Below are 21,522 nucleotides of genomic sequence, written 5' to 3'. Positions count from 1 at the left end.
GCTCTGTGCGGATGGTCGCGTATCGTATTTGCACCTGTGTGCGCGCTTGTGCAGGCCTTGGCGTCACCCCGTCTTATTCAGCCCTCCCCTTTGCCTTTCGGCGCTCTCTGCCCATGTCGGCCCACCGCTGCATCGGCAAGGCCTTCGTGCAAAACACCACACACGCGTCATACCAGACGCGACCAGGACAGACAGAGATTTTTTTTTCTGCGTTCTTTTGGTCGTTCCACGCGTCCGATGCATTGGCACCTGCTCTGCGCAGTTTTGTCGTCTTGCATAGTGCCACGGACAGGGAACACAACTTTTGTCCTCTCCCGCATCTCCCCCCCCCTTCTACTGTCTCTGGCACCCCACTGCACAGCAAGCATGGGCATCCCTGACTTTGTCAAGTTTATTGCGCGCTCCTCGCCTAGTGCGCTGTGCCGTGTGCCGAAAGGCAGCTCCAGGCACGAGCCGCTCATCTTCGACTTCATCTTGATTGACGCCACGAACGCGGCGCAGACACTTGGGCTTGACACCTTGCGCGCGTTTCTAAATCCCGACCATGTCATGGCGAGGTCAGCTGTTATCTTCGCGCTAGACTCCCAGCGCGATCGCAGCGGCACGGCCCGCGCCCACCGCCACGCACTTGTGGGCATCGGTGACCTCGATGTGCATGTGCAGAAGCTGTGTGGACAGTTGGCGGACGCGTACTGTGCGCAGCAAGGGTGCAACAACAGGTTGGGTGCCGGCTCTGGGGCCAACCCGTACGTGCTGATGAGCGGACGCGGTGTGGCGGGGGAGGCGGACTACAAGCTTCTTGACCTGCAGCGTTGCTTGGTGACGTGTGCCATTGCCAGCGGAGCCGCTGTCCTCCCTACCTTTCTCTTTATCTCGGAGGACTCTGATGTGCTGTGCGGCGCGCTCTGTGGTCCAGCACCCCAGCAGGTTTCCATTGCCACAAAGCTGCAGGATGTCCTCTTCGAGCCTTCGATTTTGCGCCTGGATCGCGTCTTGGCGTTTGTGGCCACCTGCACCGACGCCTTCTACGCCGAGAACGAGAAGGAGGCAGCGGCAGCTGCCGCAGCCAAGATGAAGGCAATGACGGAAAGAAACGCTGCGAAGGCCACCAGGGCGAACGCCTTTGCCACTGCGCCGGCAACGAAACATGCGGGGGAGCATCACAGCGACGAGGAGGTGGAGCTTTCCGTGAAGGACACGGCGGTCGCCACGGCGACGGCGACGGCTGCGCGAGACGACGGTGTGGTGCGTCGCCGCAAGCAGGACGGACCAATGGTATCCACCGGCGTGCGCATCGAGTTGGCGGACAGCAGCGATGACGATCAGCCAGAGCATGTGGAGACGAAGCCGACGAAGGTGCCCACGGCGACTGCAGGCGCATCCGCTAAGGCGCCTGTGTCAGAGATGGGGGAGGTGCCCATTGATGGTGGCGAGTGCGTCGAGGGAGCCAGTGCTGCTCCGACGGAGGGCGAGCTGCTCGTCTCCTCCATCATGCACACGAGCTGCGTTGACATGGTGTTTCTCTTTATGATTGTCATGGGCAACGCTGTCAATGTGCCGTCGCTGGTGCGCGGCGCCACAAAGGTGGATTCCGGGTCGTGCTGGCAGGCGTACTGCAAGCACAAGTACAAGAATTTGTCTGCCGCGGATGCCGAGACCGGCCGCGCACTACTTACCCCTTCTATCAACACGCACTCGACGAACAGAGGCACCCTCGTACTAAACTGCCACTTCCTCCACTCCATCTTGGACGCTGTGCATTACGCCGACGCGGAGCCGCGACCGCCCGTCGAAGAAGAGAAGAGCAGCGCCATTACCTACCTCTCCAATGCCGTCTACGCGACACTGCGCTACATTGTCGGGTGTAATCTTGACAGGACGCCGACATTAAAGCAGACGTTTCTCGACTCACGGCCGCTCTCCGAGACTCCCATCATGCTCCCTAGTCTCTCTGCGGTGATGTGGGTGCTCGGCCAGGAGTCGGCGCGCACGTTCTCGTTCCCCTTGCACGGCCTCGCCAAGAAGGAGCTCTTAGTGGCCGCGTCGAGTGGCGCGTCGGCTGCCAATGATGCCGCCGACGCCTCGTCCAAGCTTGCAGCCAACCACGCCACCTTCGCGCGTGACGCGTCGTCCTCCACAAGCGACCTGGACGTTGGCGAGCATCTCGTGGCGCCTGCGGCTTCGAACGCGTGGGCCGTGCGTGGTGCGCGCACGAGCAACGTGTCCCTTGCAACTCTGATGGTGAATTTCACTAGCGGCGTTGACAGAGCGTCCTCGGCTGCGCGCAGCGCTCACTACACCGCTGCAGGCATGTGGTCTGCGCAGCTCCCCAGCGTCTCAGAGATGCTGAAGAAAGCCCTGCAGATGGTTTCACCAGCCAGCTTAGCGAAGGCCAACCTGCTCTTCTACCTCATGACCGTCTGGACGTACGCCCTCGGACTCGGTGTGCGCCGCATGGCGACGCTCACCAAGGCAGCCGCGTCAGTGACGAAAGCCGAAGTAGGGGATCCGGAGCTCAGTTTGGCGCAGTCGCCTTCCTCGGCTGGGACCGCTAAAACCTTACAGGTGGCGCCGGATACAACGCCAGTTAGCGGGCACTATGTATACAGCTTCGAGTTGCGTCGCATGGCGCCCGTTCTACAGGCTGCGACTTCGCAACCACCGTCCTTCATCACAGCCGCATCTGGGCGCTCCGCGATACCTGGAAGGGTGGACAGCACAGCATCCTCGTCGAGCGAGAAATCCGCGGCGCAGCAGGCCATTTTTGCGGCGCTCGGGGTGTCGTATGACTACTCAAAGACGCCGCGTGCTCCGGCAAACGTTGTGAATCTGCCGCGCTGTGCGATGGACGAGGAGGACATTGCAGAGCTGCAGCGGCTCAGGAAGGTGGCAAAGAAGGAGCGCGCCCTTTCTGCGTTGGTGGTCGACGCTGTCCCTGGCAAGAAGCGCAGTGCCAACGCGGATGACAAAGACAGCGCGTCGTCGGACAACGACGACGGCGACATTGACCGGACGAGGTCAACGAAAAGGGCCAAAGAGGCGAAAAACGGCACCTCTAAGGCAAAGAAGCGTCTCGGTAAACGCGAGCGTCTAAAACAACAAAAGGCAACCGCGAAGGCGGCAGCTGCTGAAGCGGACGGTGGCTCGCCGAGGCACGCGGGGCGTGCCCCGCGAGTCCATGCACCGGTGAAGGCTGCGACTTCGTGAAGCGGAACAAAGGCACGCACCACTCCAAGAGGAGTACGTGCCGCGTCTTGCTTTTTATTTTAACTACACGTTAATGGCGATCGTTTAACGCGGATGGGTACAGGGGAACAAAGATGCCCTCTCTCCCATTGCAAGGTGAAGAAGGCGACGACCGTGTGTCGCATAGGTGTGAGATCGCTGTGGCATGCGTTCCAAGCCGCCCCTCGACGCAGGGGTGGCTGCACGTGTGCAGGGTGGGTTGGTGACCAAAGCATTCTCTGTGATTTGGCATTGCAGAGAGGAAATGCGCATCGTAGTGCACGGCCCTTTTTTTTGATCATTCGCGACGCAACTGTTACATCCCACATGCGCATTCAACGCCAGCAGAGCAGACGTGTGGGAAGGGGGACTTCGGCCGCACTCACCCGAATGCCATTTTGCTGCCGTGGCCGCACCACCGGTGCGCTCTCCCCTTTTCTTCACTCTCGCTTTGTAGAGTGTGTTTCGGGCTGCTGGACTAAAGACGATACTGGTTGTCAAAACGTCTTCACACCGCCTCTCCTTTTTGTTCCATCTGCGTGTCGACTTTCCGTGATGACGAGGAGACACCTCAGTGCGCGGCGTCGGAGGGACCAGTGCCCCACGCATTCTGTGTGGAAAAAGCCAAGCAGCCCCTTGCCCCTATCCCCTGCCAGTGCTGAACCGCCTCCGGTGGTGGCCGAGTCCAGCGCCTACGGCGTAGCGGAGCCAGAGCAATGCATCCCCGCTGATGTCGGACGGCCATGTCCTGGTGAGCATGGCGTCGCCGCGCCGGGTGGCCAGCGAACGCGTCTGTGCCGTTCGCATGATGGGCGGAGTGTGGAGGTGGGTGGAAAGGCGGATGCACCGGGTGGCGAGCGGCGCAACGGGCGCTGCTGTGAGGCGGTGTGTGAGCACTGCTCGATGCAGAGGCGGTGCCCAGGTGGCTGGGTCGGCGCACGGCTGCAGGGCTTGCCCTACCGCTGCATCTCTCCCCATGCGCTGTGCCTGTCACCGGCCGAGGGCGGGGCGGTAGCGTGTAGGCTGAACGCCTTGCTGTGTGGCAAGGAATGCAGATGTGGCGGACAACGAAGGAAAACACAAAAAAAGCACCTTGTCATCATTATCATCTCTCTCTTTTTCTCCCTGTCTCTCACGTGCACATCGGTTGATCTCTGTAGCTCACCACGCGCTGGCGCACGAATCGCTGTTTTACGAACAGAACACATCAGCAGCGCATGCATACACGAAAGAAAAAGAAGGGAAAGAGTTGAGGCGTACAATTTCCCTTTTTTCGTCATTGTCTTGTGCACATGTGCGATGAGGTGTGGCTGCTGAGGGGGCCCGGTCTACTTGAATTTTTCGTTGTGTGCGCTGGGGACGGACCCTCTTTCCACGGCGTCTCCATTGCGCACGCCAGGATCTACTCGATAGATTTGAAGAACCGTGCATAATTCGACCGTTAGAGGCATCCGTAGTCGACATCTTTCTTTGTCAACTGTCAGCGGTTTCAAACACCGCTCACCGCGGCAAAATCGGCTCGATAATCGCGAACCTCACCTAAAAGGCAGGAAAGTCGATGGAAGAAGAGGAGGAGCTGTCGATGGTTATACCGGTGCCGGGGTCTGGTGTCTCCTCCCAGCGTGCTGCTTCGGAGTACTCGGAGCATGCGGGGAAATCATCAGCACAGGACGCTTCGACTTCGGCAGGCAACCCAGCCGTCCCCTTCTCGCGCTCCACGACACCTGTTGCTTTTCGCCGAGGTCCTTCCGCTGCACGGGGAAGCGATGAACAGGACCAAGTAAGCATTCCTACTCCCTCTATCCAGCGAATGAAGCCGTCAATGTCGCCAGAGGCGGACGGATCGACCGCGGCGCACACACAAAGGCCGTCTGGGCGTTCTGCCGTGTCCAGCAGCTCAATTGTGTTCTCGGGGGCTGACAGCACCACCGGGACGTCTATCCTGTTTGCCAGCGATGGCGCGTCTTCTGAGGGCGTCAGGAACGGTGAAGTTTCACCGCTTAGTCGCTCCCCCTGTGCTGTGAAGAACGGCAAGTCTGGCAACGTTGCTGCGGTGAAGCAGCAGACGCAATACGACGAGGTTGCCCAGGACGCCGCTGCCGTTGTCGATCTCACGAGTGACTCGTCTTTTGACCTCCACATTGAGGAAGATGAGCAGGCTGAGGAGCCGCCGGCAGTGGCGGCAGCGGCGGATGAAGCACCGCAATGGAAGCGGAAATCGTCAAAGGCGTCCAAGAGGCCAACGCCTGGCTCATCCAAGCTGGCCTCATCGATATCCAAAAAGGAGGCAACTAACAAACGCGTGGAAAAAGCGGGCAAATCCACGAGCCGTGCCACGCCTGCGGTGTCGTCTGCCGACCCTGCACCGAAGGGCAGCCGTGCGCGCCGTGGAGCCAAAGTTGCCGTGCCGTCACAACAAGCGAGCCCTGCCCGTGCCTCGAGAGGCCATCCGGGAACGTTATCAGCATCGGAGCGGAAGGCAAACACGCCTGGAGCTGAGCAGCGACTTGCCTCTTTTTCCAGAGATCATGATTTAGTCGCTTCCCCGTTGCTATCCTCTCGCAGTAGCAGCGGGGGCAGTCTTAGCCACCGCGAGTCTCGCGGCTCTGTGAACTCCGTTGGCGAGGAGAGCGCAGATCGCTTTCCAAATCGCGAACACCATCGCAACTGTGGGCTTCGTCCCACCCCGGGTGAGGACACAGAGGAAGATGATGAGGATCGCCGGTCAATCAGCAGAGCAGAGCGAGTAGGAGGGCATGGCGCATCTCGGAGCCACAAAAGCGTCATAGCAGACACTGGCGAGAGGGGTCGCAGCAGTCGCGCACAGCGTGAGGGGGCAAAGGGGCAGGCGTGGAGAACGCATTCTGGTGCCTCGCGCACGGATCACTGTCGAGGTAGAGAGTTGTCGCGAGAGGGGCACCGTCATTTGTCGTCATGCTCACCGGTGCGCCGCCATGGTTCACGGCGCCTGACCGTCGGAAGCTTGCATGGCGGCGCGCTGGCGCACGAGTGTTTGATGAAGCTGAGGCAGCACAGCCGCGAGGGGGGCTTTGACTGGCCACGGCCACACCACCGGCGCCGCAGCGGTGAGGCACCTCCACATCATCGGTGCCACTGCCGCTCAGAAAGTAGGGCGAAGGCGCCGTCGCCCTTGTGCGCGGATCGCATGCCGCTTCACCGCACCTCCTTCTACGACGACTACACAGATAACGACGTGTATGCTACAGCCGCTGTCGCTTCCCTTGAGCGATTCGGTGACCTCTCGGAGCGGTGTCGCCGTCGCAGCAGCCGCGAGGGTGGGGACGACGGGTACGGGGCGGCGGTCGTGCAAAGCGCACGCTCAGTCGCCAGCTCCGTCTTCAGCGGCGATGACGTCGAGGAGAAGGAGGAGCTACTTACCTCCTCCCACTTCGATGATCGCAGGAGCAGTACTAGGGGCCGCCGAGTCGATTCTGCACTGTCGCCTCGCTCAAAGGCGCGTTACGCTGATAGCAAACCAGGGGAAACACTATGCCGGCAAGAACTTCTAAAGTACGACCACGGAGATCGCCGGGCGTTCGAGCTTCGAAAAGGTGGATCGGTGCACCGCCGCAATGGCACTGCGGCCCGCAATCATCGCCGTCGTGGTGCTGAGTGGGAGCCTGACTACTACTACTGGAACGAGCCACGAAGAGGCTATTCGCTCGATAGCGGTGGCTGCGGCTGCTCGTGGTGCCCACAGAGCTACCACAGTCCTCGCCCGGCTGCTCCGCCGGCTCGTGAGAGCCCTCTCCGTTCTCGTTGTGGCCTCTATCGCCCTGATTCGCCTTCGGACGCACCGCCAGGCGAGGTGCGGTATCAGTCACTCCGGCCTTTGGCATCTTCTCCCGTTCGCAGGCACCGAGCCCGGAGCGCGGCAAGCGGCACGCAGGCAACACCGTTGCGGCGAGCGTCACAGAGCCCTGCGTCTTCTGTGGCTTCCGTCCCTCTTTCGGAGAAGAAGCTGCTGGGCGAGGTGGAGTGGAAGCTGGACGCGCTGGAGAAGCAGATCGCCAACGAAGATGCGGAGCGGGAGCGAGCGATGATGCGTAGCCCGTTTGAGCGGCTCTACCACTTGAACAACCGCCGCGACCGTGACGAGCGCCGCAATAAAGTGTTCCAGCTGAGCCTCCTTGAGCGTATCCGTGACCGAATCGTCTCCGGCTCGCTGAAGGAGGACATCGCGCGGAAAGAAGAACGGCTGCGTAAGCAGGAGGAGATGCTGACAAGTCCAAACGGGGTGTTTGTGCGCCTGTACCAGAACTCGAGTCCGCGTCGTTCTTCAAACGCCGCAGCCGAAGGCAGCGATTGCAAGAGTGTCGGAGAGGGCAACCGTGACGGGCGTGCCAGCGTCAACACCACCGGCGTGTCCAGTCAGCGGGCGTCGACGGCACGTAGCCGCATGAGCGCGGCGGAGTCGCAGGAGCTGTGCAACCGCCTCTACGAAACCGCCGCCATCGTGAAACAGAAGAAGGAGGCGATGAGGAAGCAATCAGTAGAGGAGCGCCAACGGCAGCAAGCAGAGGAGCTCCTGATCGCGCGCTTGGCGGGCCAGATTCAGCTCGAACGATCCCGCACGCGTGCCTCGTCCAAGAGGCGACCGAAGACGCCAGCACAGTTGGAAGACGAAGCCCGCGCGGCGCTGGAGAAGCTGCGCAAAGAGGACCCGGAAGGTTACGAGAAGAAGGTGTTGCGAGGTCGCTTGCTGTCGCCAGCGGAAAGAGTTATGCAGGCCGAGCGGCTCTGGAAGCACGGCTATATCTCGAAGGCGAAACTGGAGGCGCAAAAGAAGGTGTTGGAGCTGAAGAAGTGCACCTTTCAGCCTACCATTAATGAGTTCTCAGGCTCCGCCGGCGTTGCCGGGAGTGGCGAGACGCGCGGTAAGGGCGGCGGTGGCACGAATGACGACAAACACTTGAGCGCCGGCACCGACCGTGCGCAGCGTCACCGCAAGGCAAACCGGTTCGAGGAGCTGTACCGCAAAGGAATCCAGGCCAAGGTGCGTGGAGAGACGCTACGCGAAGAGCGCGACCGTGAAGCTCGCCTCAGGATCCTGCGCAGTCGTATGGTGAGCGACCACCACTTTCGGCGCCGTGTCGAGCTCGACCCATTGCTCGCTGAGCGTTTCATGAAGTCACTTGTTGTGTAGTGCGCCGATTGCCGACAGGTTTCTCGCTGCGAGCAGCTACAAGGGACCCCCGGCGCAGGGTGTAGCACACTCGCATGCATGCCACGTGCCGGGGGGCGGGGAGGGGGGCTTTGCTATTGTCTGCGCCCGTGCCTGCGTGCGGAGTCAGCGGCATTACGCATCGGGTGTTGGAGACAGAGTCTTCGCGGGATGCCCTTGACGTTTTGAGCTGCTCTCACTGCATATCACTCTGATGCTCCCTTTCTTTGCTTGTGTGATGGCTTTGTTTGTGTGTGCTTGAGGAGTGTGTCAAGAAGCTGATGCTTCTTGTCTCCTCAGCATGGCCGCTAGATCGTTTGGATGGTTTTCGAATCGTCTGTCTCTTGCAGTGGCGTTGCTGTGTTTCTCTCTATCTACATAGATGTTTGGCTGCATCCTGCATGTGCCAAAGTGACGAAGCTCGAGCCGGTGCATGAGCGGGGACTAGAACAGCGATGTTTGCGTGACTCCGTAGAGAAACATGTCGAGGCTGCAACTCACCACACGCACACAAGTGCACCCACGCAGAATCACGGCCAGGCTTTCTCCCCCGCCTACCTCGTGCTCTTCCTGCTGTTCCTCTCTTGTGTGCCATGCTCACCTCCTGTTCCATGCTTTTTTTTCGTCTTTTTTTGATAGCAGGCCTGGCGTAGAGGCGAGAGGGAGGGAGGGGCCACAGCCTTGTGCAACATGCGCTCCGACATAGACTTGTATGAGTGTTGCACACAAGGCGGATGGTGAGAGTAAGAGCGAATCACTCGCGGTATGCTACGACGAAGCTGCTTGAGCATCGTTGTGGTCTGCCCCTCTCCCTCTGTGTGTGTGTGTGTGTGTGTGTTCTGTTGTGTCCCCTCTTGCCCTGCCCGCATGCGCCAGAGAGACACACGCAAGACAGCAAAAGGATGGAGAGAGACATGGCGGCTGTGGGAAGAAAGAAGAAAGCGGATGGGGTGGAAAACGCGCTGTCACGCACTACTGCTGCTGTATTCACGACGGTGTGGTGCTCCGTTGGCTGAGCCCTTGTACATCTCGCTTCTGTGGTGAGGCGCACTGGCAATCTGCCGCCGCCTCTTTGTTTTGTTTTGTTTTTTTGTGTGTGTGTGTCTGCCTTGTCGTGGATTGCCGTCTCTCCCCGCACCTTTCAACTATAGCTGAGGAGGGCGCGCGCGAGAGAGGAAGAGGGGCAATGCAAAGTGATTTGCTGCTTCTGCAACATGCTGTGTTGTGTGTCTTCTGCTCCCATGCTTGCACAATGGTCGTCGTGTTTCTCCTTGTGGGTCTGTTGGTGGTTGCACTTCAGTGTGATGGGAGAACCCCAATGCAGCAAAATTTAAAAGGAGGGATCCATCGAGGCACGAGTCTCCGTGGTGCGCAAAGGCATGGTACTCCCTCCGGTCTGGTGCAACGCGCCTGTGTGATAGCGTTGCCCCGACTCGCAACACCACCATTCCTCTTCTTGTGCGAACTCACCACAGTGGTACTTTTTTTTTGCCGTCGTGGCATGACCCGTTTCATCTGACGAATGCACACGCGTCAGTGTATTCGAGTCCGTGTCCCCTTTACTCGTCATGTCGTAAGCGAGACACAGCACCCTATCATCGTCGCCGATCCGTCGCATGAGCTGCACCTTGGGCTGCGCTGGCGTGCCGTTGTCATAGTTTGTACATGCGTTTTCTTCTCATCCGCTTCGTGCACCCCTCTTCCTTATTTTCACTTCTGGGCCATGCTCCCTGATTGCCTGTAGAGGAGAGCGATCATGCGGCGTTTTCTGAGGTCGCTGAATCTACGGTTCCACGTCGTGCTTTGGCAGTCGCATTCGACACACACGATCAGGTGCGTACGCGCGTCCACCAACACGGGTGTGGGGGAGCAGACCCCAGCGCTGGCACCCGAGGTCGCTGCTGCTTCTTCTTCTGAAAAGCCGTTATGCGCAGCGTTCGCCGACAGCACGAGTAGCAGCGGTGGCACGGCGAATAAGCAAACATCGCGGCACCCGATGGAGCTGCTGACGAGTGTCTTTCAGCGCCATCCACCCGCACTACGTTTGCATCGCGAGCTCACTATCGCTCTCGCCGATGGCGACTCCGCTCGTGCGGCGGATTTGGCCAGCGTGCTCGCCACCACTGTCCAGCGCGTCGTGGCAGCGGAGGCGGATTCGAGCGACGCTGCGACGCCACCTGAAGGGCACGCGAATACAGGGCACTTCTCCCAGCGCGACATCCCTGTGGCTGGTCTCGAGGATGTGGAAGAGGCAGTGGAAAAGACACGCCAGACACTCCTTCGTGAGGCGACGGTGCGCGTCAGCAGTGGCGTGGCTAGAGACACGGGCGGCAGTGCTATCTCCTCTGAGCCCGCGGCTGCGGAGCGGTCACTTCCTTTTTGGCGCGATCCGGAGCGGCTGTGTGTCACCATCTTGGAGTCCATGTTTGAGACTGAGGTGCTCGGTGGCGAGTCTCAGGACACGCTAACGGCGGCTGGCAACCGGGCAGCGGAGCACGAAGCGGAACAGGTGCGCATACTCGACGCCTACTTGGACAAGGAGGGCGCACGCTGGAACGCGCAGAAGGCGGCGATTGCGAAGATCGTTCTCGACGTGACACGCTCCTTGGGGCTCACCCCAGAAGACTTGCAAGCGTTCGAGGGCATCTCCGCCTCTGCGGGTGCTGGTGCGGCTGCGGCGGCGGGCGAGCGGAAACTGAACGTGCTGCGTCACAGCAACCTTGTCATTCGCGGTGAGATGCCGTCTGCGCCGCTCTCTAGCACTGCTTCGGAGTGTGTTGCCGAGGGTGTAGAGACAGAGCTGCGGGCGCTAGAAGAACGGATGTCGTCTCTTGGACAACCGCTGACACCGTGGGAGGTGCGCATGGCACGTTACGAGCTTCAGATGAGCAAGTCGAAAATGCGGTACGTCGTCGGGGTGCACAAGGAGCTGCAGCTCGCCCTCGACCACAGCGCCGCGCTGCGGGCATCACTGAGAGAGAAAAGTACCGCAGAGGTTACCTTCACCACGGGCACTGAGGTGTTCATGGCGGAGGTGATTCGCGCTCTGAACGAAGGAGCCGATGCATACAGTGCGAATGTCACGGCAGAGGGTGCGCAGCTGACGGTGAGCAACGTGAAAGCGCGAGAGGCTGTGGAGTCACCGGTGCTCCCCTTCACTTTCATGCTCAAGGGCTCTCTGTGGTTCACCACTGCACCATCACGTCCACCTTCTTCCTCCTCCGACTAGCGAGGCAGAGAAGGCTCACGGAGGGCCATGTCATGCGCGATCCATTGGCAGGACACAGTGCCGGTCACGTCCCGCGGTCTCTCTCCGTCTCTCCAGTGCGTTCACGTGCCTCGGTGCTTGTCGATTCTTCAGACAACCTTTCGAAGTGCGTTCAGCGCCCACGCATGTGGAGGGGGTGCACAAACCCCTTGCCACGTGCTCCTCGACAGCCTTCGAAGAGCTGCGCAATGAACAAAAAAAATGAAAGACAGTGAAGGTAGGCTGATGGAGTGTGTGCCGACGCAGTAGCATAGAATATGGAAAGGAGACGGGGGAGACAGCGCCGCCATCACTGCTTTCTCTCTCTCTATCCCTGCGGCCCTGCGTCCACACGAAGTGTAAACAGGCAGCGGTGTTCTTTGCCAGTCTCTCCATGCACCCTTCGATCAATCTATTGCTCCTCGCTCTATTTTCGCGTTGTTCTGTGCTCTCTTTCACTCGCATCTTTCTCCCAACGAACCTCACATCAACGTTGAGTACAGCAGACGACGGCGCTGAACCTGTGACCGCCACGTCACAGCTGACTCCCTCCTTTGTTCTTGTGGCTCTGGTTGATTCAGGTGCGCCGGGTTGTGATCCAGCACGCCCCCCCCCCCAATCCCACCTTCCCCTTTATCACTGGCCATTCTCCTGTCCTCTGACCGCCGTGCAACATGTCGACGAGCCCCAGGCCATCCGTGCCGCTTGCAGCGCTGCCTTCCTCGAACCTTGCTGTCTCGACACCGCACCCGATGAACGGCAGTTTCACGGCATCTCCGGCGCTGACGATGCTCCCCACTCTCAGCACGGATCACCCCCTAAAGAGAACTGCTGATGACCAGGGTCGTCAGCGTGACGGCGCCGGTGCCGGCACGCCGGACAACAATACGCCGTCTGCTCACCGGCGCTCTCTCATCGGCGTGCGCGGAAGTGTGCTTCCGGAAAAAAAAGGGGGTCTGCCCAAGACCGGCCACGTCGGGGTGTGCTACCACCAAAACGTGTACGTCTTCGGTGGGGTAAACAGCAAAGGGCAATTCAGCAACCACGTCTTTTGCTACGAGAAGCGAACACTGCAATGGCGCGAGATTCGCGGTGTCGGCGTTGTGCCGCGCGGCCGTGCCAACCACGCCGCTGTTCTGATTGGCAATAAGATTTACATCCACGGTGGCCACCGCCACCTCGAGGTGTTCGACGACCTCTTCGCCTACGAGATCGAGACAGGGCGGTGGGAGAAGATTGGTTGCGAGCGGTCGCAGGGGCCGGGACCCATATTTTTGCATAGTATGGTATACATCCCCCCCTTAGACAGTCTCCTCGTCCTGGGCGGCATTCATCAACGCGAGCAAAACAGCTGCCTCGGGCACTTATTGGATGTTCGCAACCGCGTCTGGACCGGTGTGCCACCGCCGTCCTCTGTCGACGCGCAGCATCTGCAACTGGTGACGGCCGCCTATTATGCCCCCTCGGCGGTGGTGGTGGTTTTGGGCTTGATGGATGCGGATGTAATGAAAGAGGACGCCGTCCCCACGCCACACGTGCACGTGTTCCAGCCAGCAACATTTGTGTGGCGGCGGGTGGACACAAGCACTGCACCAATGAGCCCGCTACCGTTTCGCATGGAGGCGATGTGGGAGTCGCTGCTGCATCTCCTCATCCCCGGCGGCGGCGGCGCGTACGACCCGCTCCTGGAGAGCTGGATGTTTCCTCTTCCGTCGACCGAGACGGATAGCCCTGTTGACGACAGTTCAGTGGATCAGGGCCTCTCCACGCCGGGTTTGGGGCTGCCTCCCCTGCCGCTAAACAAGTACGGCTTTCTCGTGCTGGATCTAAGAAGCATGTCGTGGTCGCTGGTGTCGTGCAACCTATCGCGCAAATTGGTTGCAGAGCTGAATGCAGTAAACCGAGTGACGCGGGAGAAGATGGAGCGACTTGTTCTGCGCAACAATGCGGCCACTGCTTCCATCGCGCTGTCCGGGAACTCTTCGCAGAGCAAGTCGGCTGCGCAGCAGCCTGCAGATAGCGGCGCTCTCTTGGGCATGTCCAGCGCGTCCTTGACCTACGGCCCCAGCGGGGCCGCATCCAGGCATTCGTCGGTGTTCCGACTTCAGCCGCTGCAGTGGCCGCGGAACGATTCCTCCTCCACGAATGTGCTGTGGCCTCGTGCGTCTGGAAGTCGTCCCGCCATGGCTTCCGGTTCCAACGAAGCCAAGATGGCCGCCCTCCTCAGTTCGTCGCGGTACCGCCGCCTCTTCTTCCTCGATGACGCACCCGAGTTCATGCGCAAGTACACGCTCGTGGTGGTGCGCGATGAACCGACCAAATCGGGAAAGCTGCGACCTCTGCAGTATGTCGTCTTACACGGTGGGCTGACGGAGCCGACGGACTACGCGATGCTTATGTTCGCACCGATGCTTACTCGGTCGAACTCAAATAGGGCAACGCCCACACGCGGAGCGGGGCTGATGGCGCGCTCGAATTCGTTTCGCAGACGGAGCACTGCAAGTGTCGGGAGCCGACGCGGATCGGCATACACCCAGAGCCACGGTGGAGAAGACGACGGCTACGGAGACGATAGTTTTGACGACGTCGCGTCACTTGTGAGCAGCGGCACCTTGATCGGAGCATACTCGACGCAGAGGAACTATCGCAGGACAGCGCCGCACGCACCTCTGAGTGACGCGGAAGCCCTGGTGCGCTCACGCGGCGGCAGGTACAGTGACGACGACGAGTCCGACACCGATGTGGAGAAGCGGATGAACAACGGCGGTGCGGCGCACAACTCATTTCTGCTTCCGACTCTGCGGAGCGGGCGCACGCGGCACAATTATTACCGCTTCGCCCTCCAGTTTACGCCGGGTAATAGCATACAGAAGGAGTCACTGCTGCCGTACGCGAACATACCTGTTGCGGTCTTGCAAACGCCGAAGGATGTGCAGAAGTGGTCGCGCAACTACTACACCGATCAGCGGCGGTGGCTCTCGGAGCGAATGAAGGAGGCCCTGATCGAGGACCGAAAGCTGAGGCGTCTTCGGCAGCTCAGCAAGGCGCAGGTGGCGTCGTCGTTTGGTGCCCAAGGCAACGCGACCCGGGCTGGCTCGGCAGGGTGCGACGACAGCAGCAGCAGCGAATCGGAATTCCTCAATGATGGTCTCTACCTGGCGGAGACTTTCATCGGCGACCCTCGCACGCATGGCGGCGCCAAGCTGTCCAGCTTGCACGCCTACGAGAATCGCCTGGCGCTCGATGCTGCTGATGCCGCATTGACGCAGGAGGAGGCCCCAAAGAGGCGGCTGCGCGACTTCTTCGAGGAGCACGGGTTCGACGTCTTTGAAGAGGCGGATATGCAGCAACTGCACGAGAGGATGCAGTTGCGCACGGCGCTCGGCGGCAAAGGTGCGAAGCAGGATCGGCGGCGGAAGGACCCCAGGCTGCAGGAGAGGGCCGTCGTTGCCGAGGGTGCGAGCGCGAAGGCAGCTAAGCGATCGGAGACGTCACCGCTGGTACAAAAATCTCCCGTCTCCGACGGTTTCATGCCTTTGGCGTCTGAAGTGCAGATAGCGGACTCAGGCTTTGAGCGATTGCGCATGAAGGGCTGGCAGGACGTGGGCAGAGAGCGAATAGCATCTGCCGTCCTTCATGACTCCTTCATCAGCGGGCTGACCGGGGGAACCACAGGCGACGAACTGGATTTTAGGAAGCTTGCTGCCTACGCTCTGTTACGAAGGGCAGTAGCACGTCTCCGAGCAGATGGCAATCCCCACGAGATGCGCTGGCGCCTAGCGCAGCTCCGTTGGCGCTATCTCCGTACCCTCGTGTGCACCGGCGAGGCGGCCTACTTGCTCTACCTTGCAAGTCAAGCAGACTTCAGGATGAAGGGCATCATGGTGACTGGCACGCAGGGCCTCATGCTCGCCCCGGAGCTGCATTTTCTCAGCCCGCTACAGGCCTACCGTGTTCCTTGCAAACCAGTCCCGTACAATGTCGCGGCGGCATCAGCACCACCACCGGCGTCATCGTCACGGTTTGCGCAGGTAACGGCGAGTGGTATGGTGGTGTACAACTCGCTGAAGTGACACCCGGTGAAGCAGAGGTGGCTGGTGTTTGGCCACTGTGGTGGTTGCTGAAAACCGGCGGGAGCGCGTAGAAGATGCACATTCTCTTTTAGAGGACGAGCCCCTCCGCCCCTCTGCTTCTCCTTCTGTGCCTCGTCCCCTTCAGGAGTGGTGGCCCTTATGTAAATCACTGGAACATTTTTACCTGAAGTGCGTATGTGTATGCATGCGTGTGTGTTCTTCGAGGTGGGAGGGGGGGGGAAGTTTCTTTTTGTTGCTGTTTCCTGCCCCTCCTCTTCGACCTGCTTCCCTCCCCCTCTTTCTCTCCCTTCTCTCTTTCTCCAATTCTCCCTGCTGCTTGTGGACCGACGCAGACAAGCGTTTTGAAAAAAAAAACGAATCTCAACCTTCTGCAGTGAAGTGTTCGGGAGGCGGCTACACCTACCAGTACTGCTTCATGAGCCGCCGATCACCTTTGCCATATGTCGGCCTTTCCCCATCGACAGCCGGGCTGCAGTATCCGACCTCCTAGCTCCATGCTTCACCTCTACGTCAGCCTCGCGTATGCTACTGGTAGTTGTCATGGAATGTGCCCTGTGCAACTGCCGGTGTTGGGCTACTGCGACATTCTCTCTTCCCTGTCTCCGCTCTTGCACGAAGTAACAGGCGCATTTGAAGATGGAAACAGCAGCACCCGCCCTCGCACTTGAAACTGATTATAATCGCGCTCAGCGCACCCACCAACATGCCTTCTTCTAGAGCGGCCGACAACACAATCGACCGCAATGCCACTGCGCCGGCCCCCACACCTAACCGCTACCAAGGTCCGTTTTCTGAGCCAGCCCGCGAGAGTGCGAAGGCAGCTGATACACTTGCGCCAACGCAGGGAGGTGACCCGCGACGCGGCAGCGCAGGCTCCATCCGCGTAATCGACTTCCACGCGCCAGGCGTCACGAGCGACAGTGATAATGTGTGTGCTGTCACCACATCCTCAGGGCATGCAGCACCGCTATCGCTGGAGGCGCGGCTGGCAGCTTTGCGCTCACGCCGCCTTGCGCGAGAGGCGCGCGCCATCGGCGCGTCGGGATCGGCGGTGAGCGCATCAACCGCACCTGCGCGTCTGCCTGTTGCTCTCGCCGAACCCGCAAGAGATGCTGTGGAACGTCCGTGTCTGGGCCACACGCTGCCTACGTTCCCACTACCACCCGGTCCGCTGGCACCGACGTTCACCTCGACCACTCCAACAGGGGCCTCAGAGCCGGCAGCCCAGTCCGCTGCCGCAACCTTCACCTTGGCGCCCCGTACCGCTAACAATGTTAACAAGGTCGTCGCCGCTGTTAATTCTACCACGCTCGGGGACGCTTGCTGGACGAGGTACGCAACCACGTCCCGCACAGAGACCCCCAACGCAGCGCCTTGCTCAAGCGCCTCCGTCCAGGCTGACAAGGCCGGGCATCATCCTGCACAGGTTGGCCGGATGGCGTCGCAGCGTTGCTTTCCCTCCACGACGTCCTCCGTCATGACAACCGCATTTTCCGAGTCCCCGGTGTCCACAAACGCCGCTACGGCCTTCTCGGTGCGGGGCAGCCTGCCATCGCAAGCGGTCGGGGCTGCACCGAGGAATAATGACAAGAGTGAGCCTGCGCCGCGACATCGCGGACAGCGTTCTGCGGCTGAAGTGTCCTCACTTCGGTACCACCCGATCAACGATACCCAGGCAGCCAGGCGACTCTTCCCCGACGACACGGCACCTTCCATCTATGTATCGCCGCTTGACACCGCGGCCGACGCTATCCGGGGCACAAGCCCTGAGCATGTTGAGGCGCAGCACCTTTCCCCTCTCCCGGCTGTGCAACCGCCACGCATGTCGACTCTGGAGCAGGATGGCGGATGTCTCTCCCGTACTACCTCGACGCCAGAGAGGACCGGATTGCCATCAATTGTGGAAATACAAACGCTTTTGCCGACGGCAATCTCGTCGTCAACCGGCCTCCCTACTGCTTCACGTGGCATGGCCCGGCGTTACGGTGTCCACGCATCACTCCGGTGCACGACAGGCGATGCCCCGCCCTCCACCGCTTCCGCTCCTATTCGTCCATTTGCGCCGTTTGCGCGCCTCATCACCACCCCACCGCGCGAGGGCTGCCCGTCCCCGCAGCCGCTCTCCGACGACAAGTCGTGGCTGAGCCGGCGGGACTTCGTTGTCCCCGGTGTGTGCTTGCACCGAGATAGCCCCCCCACGGGATGCACGCAGAGCACATCTCACGAATGCTCATACCCGAGGCGGGTGACCTCGGCCGAGACTACCTCGTCAACTGAGGCTCGGAGTGCACGGCTGTACTCGTCGTCTGCCGAACGCGACACCTCGGTCAGCTCTGCCTTCTCGGGGAAGATGCCCATCTTTTCGTCATTTCGGCGCCGCGTGATACCGGCCGTAACGAGCCGTGTGTCGTCGTCGCCTTCGCATGCACGCACCAGCGCACGCCACTCACTCCTCAGCAGTGCTGTCTGCACAGCCTTACTCACCACAGCCGTCCGCTCCAAGTACAAGCTGCTTGACGACAAAACCACAGTGTCGACGAAGGAGTCCGCCGAGCGAGACACCATCGCGGAGGAGCTGGCGATGCAGCTTCGTCTGAGCCGCTTGAAGTCGGAGTTGACGCGGCAGCGAATGGAGCAGCGGCGACGTGGTGGGCACATCAGCACTCTGTGAGATTGCCACTCGACTCTCACTTTTTTTCTCTACCCCTACGCTATTCTATGCTATCTCACTCCTTCTCGGTCTGCATGTCTACGTGTGTGTCTCTGTGTGTGTGTGTGTGTGTGTGTGTGCTCAACGCGCACGTGCACTCCGCTGGCATATCCTCACTCTTTTCTTTTCCATTTTTGTTCTCTTCAGCGTAGGCAAAACGGCGTTTCCGTGTCTGTGCGCACCCTTCAGAGGTTGACGCTACTGCTGCGGCGGCTTTCCATTTCTGTTCTCGCGTGTCAGATCACTCCCTTTTCAGTGCTCCGCACTCCGATGGTTTGTTCACGACCATCGACTGCCCTCCTGCTCTCCCTCCCGAAGCATCGGGGAGAGGGGTACAGGCAAAACAAACGGGGTGAACCATTTTTTCTTTTCTGTTTCTACCTCTGTTCTTGATGTTGAACAATAGAGCGAATACGAACGGCCGAAGGGCAGCGCGTCGCACGAACACTGCGCGGCTCCTCTCATCTCTTCCCTCCTCCCGTTTTCCTTGCTGCTTTCCGTTTCCGGGAATTCCGCGTTCCACAGGAGACTCTCTGTCCTTTCGGCCCCTGCGTACATATATACATACATATACATACATATATATATATATACATATATATATATATATAAGTATACTTGCTTCGCAACGCAGTTTTCAGCAGTGCCCAAGGCACTCATGGCTCTCCATCTGCTTTGCCGCATGGACTCACAACTGCCTTCTTCACGGAGTGCAGCGTAAGACCACAAAGAGGACCACGGTAGAATGCCTGAGCTGTTTAACCACTCTCACCTTCGCTGACCACTGTAGAAGAGCCAACAGTGCGCACAAAAAAGCCTGTATTGCGTCGATGATGCACGAATGAGGGTCACTGCTTTGTTTGGTGTTTGGTTGCCCAAGATGTGAGGTGGCTGAATGCAAAACCTTTGTGTGCACGTTTGTGCTGATGAGCAGCAACGAGTGAAATTGAAACGCGTGTCCCGCCCCATGCGCAGTACTACTTCCTCCAGCGTCTCGCTGCCGTTTCCGCTGGGAAACGCTACTTGAACCCTTTCCTACCCTCTGTGGCCTTTCCACTCAACTTACCACGGCCTGCAACGAAGTGCCGGAGCGGTGTCCATTCGCACCCCATTCTCTTCTCTTTGTCTCTCTCTCTAGTGTCCCATGTCAGCTGTCGCATCCGACGACTCGGCCGGCCACGTGGTCGATCCTGTGCAGCACACACACCGGTACGTTCAGGAGCACAGGCTGAATGAACTCTTTGGCCATCTGCTGCAACTTGTCCTCTACCACCGCCCTGATGACCCGCGTGCCTTTCTCGCCGAAGAAGTGCGCAAGATTCGCGAGGAAAAAGTCTCCTTGTCGCTCTTCACGGAACGGGATCTCGAGACGATGTTTGAGATGATTGATGCGACGGCGCAGCGGTGGATCACGGTCGCGCAACTGCGTAATACATGCCGAAACCTTGCGACAGCATCGTCGGCGGGCAACGTGAGCACCGGTGGCGGCGATCTTACAGCGGAGCAGGAGGCTGCGATTGCTGGCGCAGGTGACGCAGCAGGACGCGTCACCATGGACAAGTTCAAGGAGGTGCTTTCCTCACTCCTTCTGACCAAGAATAAGTGGTCGTAGAGGCCGAAGTGGCGGAATGGGGAGACCGTATCTGTGAGCTGGTTGCGTCCCCCCTTCCTCGCAGGATGTAGACTACGTTTTCGTGTGCGCACTGCAGCTACGCTTGTGGGGGTCGCGGAGGGAGGAGGTGGGTGGGTGGGAAGCCGCGTACCATATTTTGGTTTGAAATCAACCAGTACGAAGTACTGCCTTACGTTGTTGTCCGGGCAAGCTGCAGTGAAGGAGACTTACCTGTTTGTGCCACATCTGGAAGTGGCCCTCCCACCTCTGGTGTTGCTCGGTGTGAGGACACCACTGAACAGGCGTCGCGCCCACGGCCGCTTCGTCTCAGCACTTTTTTTATCTTCTGCCCTTCCCCCTCCTCCTCCCCCCACCACCACACACACACACACACACACTTCTCCCTCTTCCCACCTCGGTGCCGAAGCACCTTTGTACAGCGAAAGGAGAGGTATCGGCCTCATCGTTTGCCGACTTTTGGTGCGAAGACGCCCCGAAAGACCGCTTTTGTACGCAATGAACAGTGCAGAGAGAGCACATGACGGCGCCCCGCAAGCGCGCCATGCATACCATCATCCTTTCCCTTTCCCTTTTTCAACGTAATCCACCCCCACCTCCCGCCTCTTTGCGTTCCTTGTCTGCTGCACACCCCTGACGGAACCGCGCGCGGGCATTCGACGCAAGTGCTCTCGCTCACGCCCGTACATTCGACGCGCATACACCCCACCCACCACCACCACCACCGCACGAAGCGGAAAGGCGAGAGAAAACTCTCAAGGGTTGTGAGACGGCCGCTTGTTCGGCTGCACAGCCTACCACCCTACGACATACGTCGCGAATGCAGTGCATTCAAAAGTGCCAAGGTCATCAGAGTTAGTGGTAGAGGAATAAACGACTGCAACAGTGCAGGCGCTCCCTTTGACATTCTTCCTCTCGGTTTGTAGGGGGGAAGCACCACTCACCGTAGGTCGGGTGGGGCCGTCTCCCGGTGAAGGAAAGAGGGCTACAAGATACATCGACGCTACCTCGACGTACACTTGGGGTGTTCGTCGTCAACGGTCTCCCTGCACCCCTCCCTCCTCCGTTTTTGCATTTCATTTATTACAGCTTTGTCGCTGCTGTGCTTGGGCATCGATGCATTGTGGTCTGGCTCGTAGCACTCGGTCTCCAGTCGTATATCTGTGTCTTTCAGACGCTGCCGCTCTCTCTCTCTCTCTCTGATTGGTATATATAAATGATAATATTTCTTTGGTCGTGCGCCACTAGTCGTCAACTAAAGCGTCTGATTGTGATGGAAGTGCGTCGGTGACCCTCGCTGTTGCCAACCTCCGTTGTCTTTCCCCTCCCTCTTGTTTTACAGTTTGTTCGTTTCTTGTGTGTGTGTGTGTGTGTGTGTGTGTGTGTGTTTTGACGTGTGTTTTCCCTCGCCACTTTTTTTTTTGTGTTTGT

At 59.5% G+C, this 21,522-nt stretch overlaps 6 protein-coding genes across 6 annotated transcripts; all 6 read left to right on the top strand.

The window, feature by feature from the left end:
• Positions 1-366: 366 nt before the first annotated feature.
• LMJF_36_1500 (conserved hypothetical protein) lies at positions 367-3,207 on the top strand (the record flags this gene model as incomplete). The annotated part of the gene is made up of 1 exon (XM_001686670.1): positions 367-3,207. The coding sequence occupies one exon, from the start codon at positions 367-369 to the stop codon at positions 3,205-3,207; it is 2,841 nt and encodes a 946-aa protein (XP_001686722.1).
• A 1,576-nt stretch (positions 3,208-4,783) lies between these two features.
• On the top strand, positions 4,784-8,392 carry LMJF_36_1490 (conserved hypothetical protein; the record flags this gene model as incomplete). Its single annotated transcript, XM_001686669.1, has 1 exon — positions 4,784-8,392. One exon carries the CDS (start codon positions 4,784-4,786, stop codon positions 8,390-8,392), a length of 3,609 nt encoding a protein of 1,202 aa, XP_001686721.1.
• A 2,014-nt stretch (positions 8,393-10,406) lies between these two features.
• On the top strand, positions 10,407-11,639 carry LMJF_36_1480 (conserved hypothetical protein; the record flags this gene model as incomplete). Its single annotated transcript, XM_001686668.1, has 1 exon — positions 10,407-11,639. One exon carries the CDS (start codon positions 10,407-10,409, stop codon positions 11,637-11,639), a length of 1,233 nt encoding a protein of 410 aa, XP_001686720.1.
• A 770-nt stretch (positions 11,640-12,409) lies between these two features.
• On the top strand, positions 12,410-15,730 carry LMJF_36_1470 (conserved hypothetical protein; the record flags this gene model as incomplete). Its single annotated transcript, XM_001686667.1, has 1 exon — positions 12,410-15,730. One exon carries the CDS (start codon positions 12,410-12,412, stop codon positions 15,728-15,730), a length of 3,321 nt encoding a protein of 1,106 aa, XP_001686719.1.
• Positions 15,731-16,454: 724 nt separating this feature from the next.
• LMJF_36_1460 (conserved hypothetical protein) lies at positions 16,455-18,422 on the top strand (the record flags this gene model as incomplete). The annotated part of the gene is made up of 1 exon (XM_001686666.1): positions 16,455-18,422. The coding sequence occupies one exon, from the start codon at positions 16,455-16,457 to the stop codon at positions 18,420-18,422; it is 1,968 nt and encodes a 655-aa protein (XP_001686718.1).
• A 1,183-nt stretch (positions 18,423-19,605) lies between these two features.
• Positions 19,606-20,073, top strand: LMJF_36_1450 (conserved hypothetical protein; the record flags this gene model as incomplete). Its single annotated transcript, XM_001686665.1, has 1 exon — positions 19,606-20,073. One exon carries the CDS (start codon positions 19,606-19,608, stop codon positions 20,071-20,073), a length of 468 nt encoding a protein of 155 aa, XP_001686717.1.
• Between the last annotated feature and the right edge of the window lie 1,449 nt (positions 20,074-21,522).

The sequence above is a fragment of the Leishmania major genome, chromosome 36 (genome assembly GCF_000002725.2).
Source record: "Leishmania major strain Friedlin complete genome, chromosome 36".
Taxonomy (NCBI): Eukaryota; Euglenozoa; class Kinetoplastea; order Trypanosomatida; family Trypanosomatidae; genus Leishmania; species Leishmania major.
The sequence above is the reverse complement of the archived record's forward strand: the minus strand, read 5'-3'. Positions and strand labels throughout refer to the sequence as shown.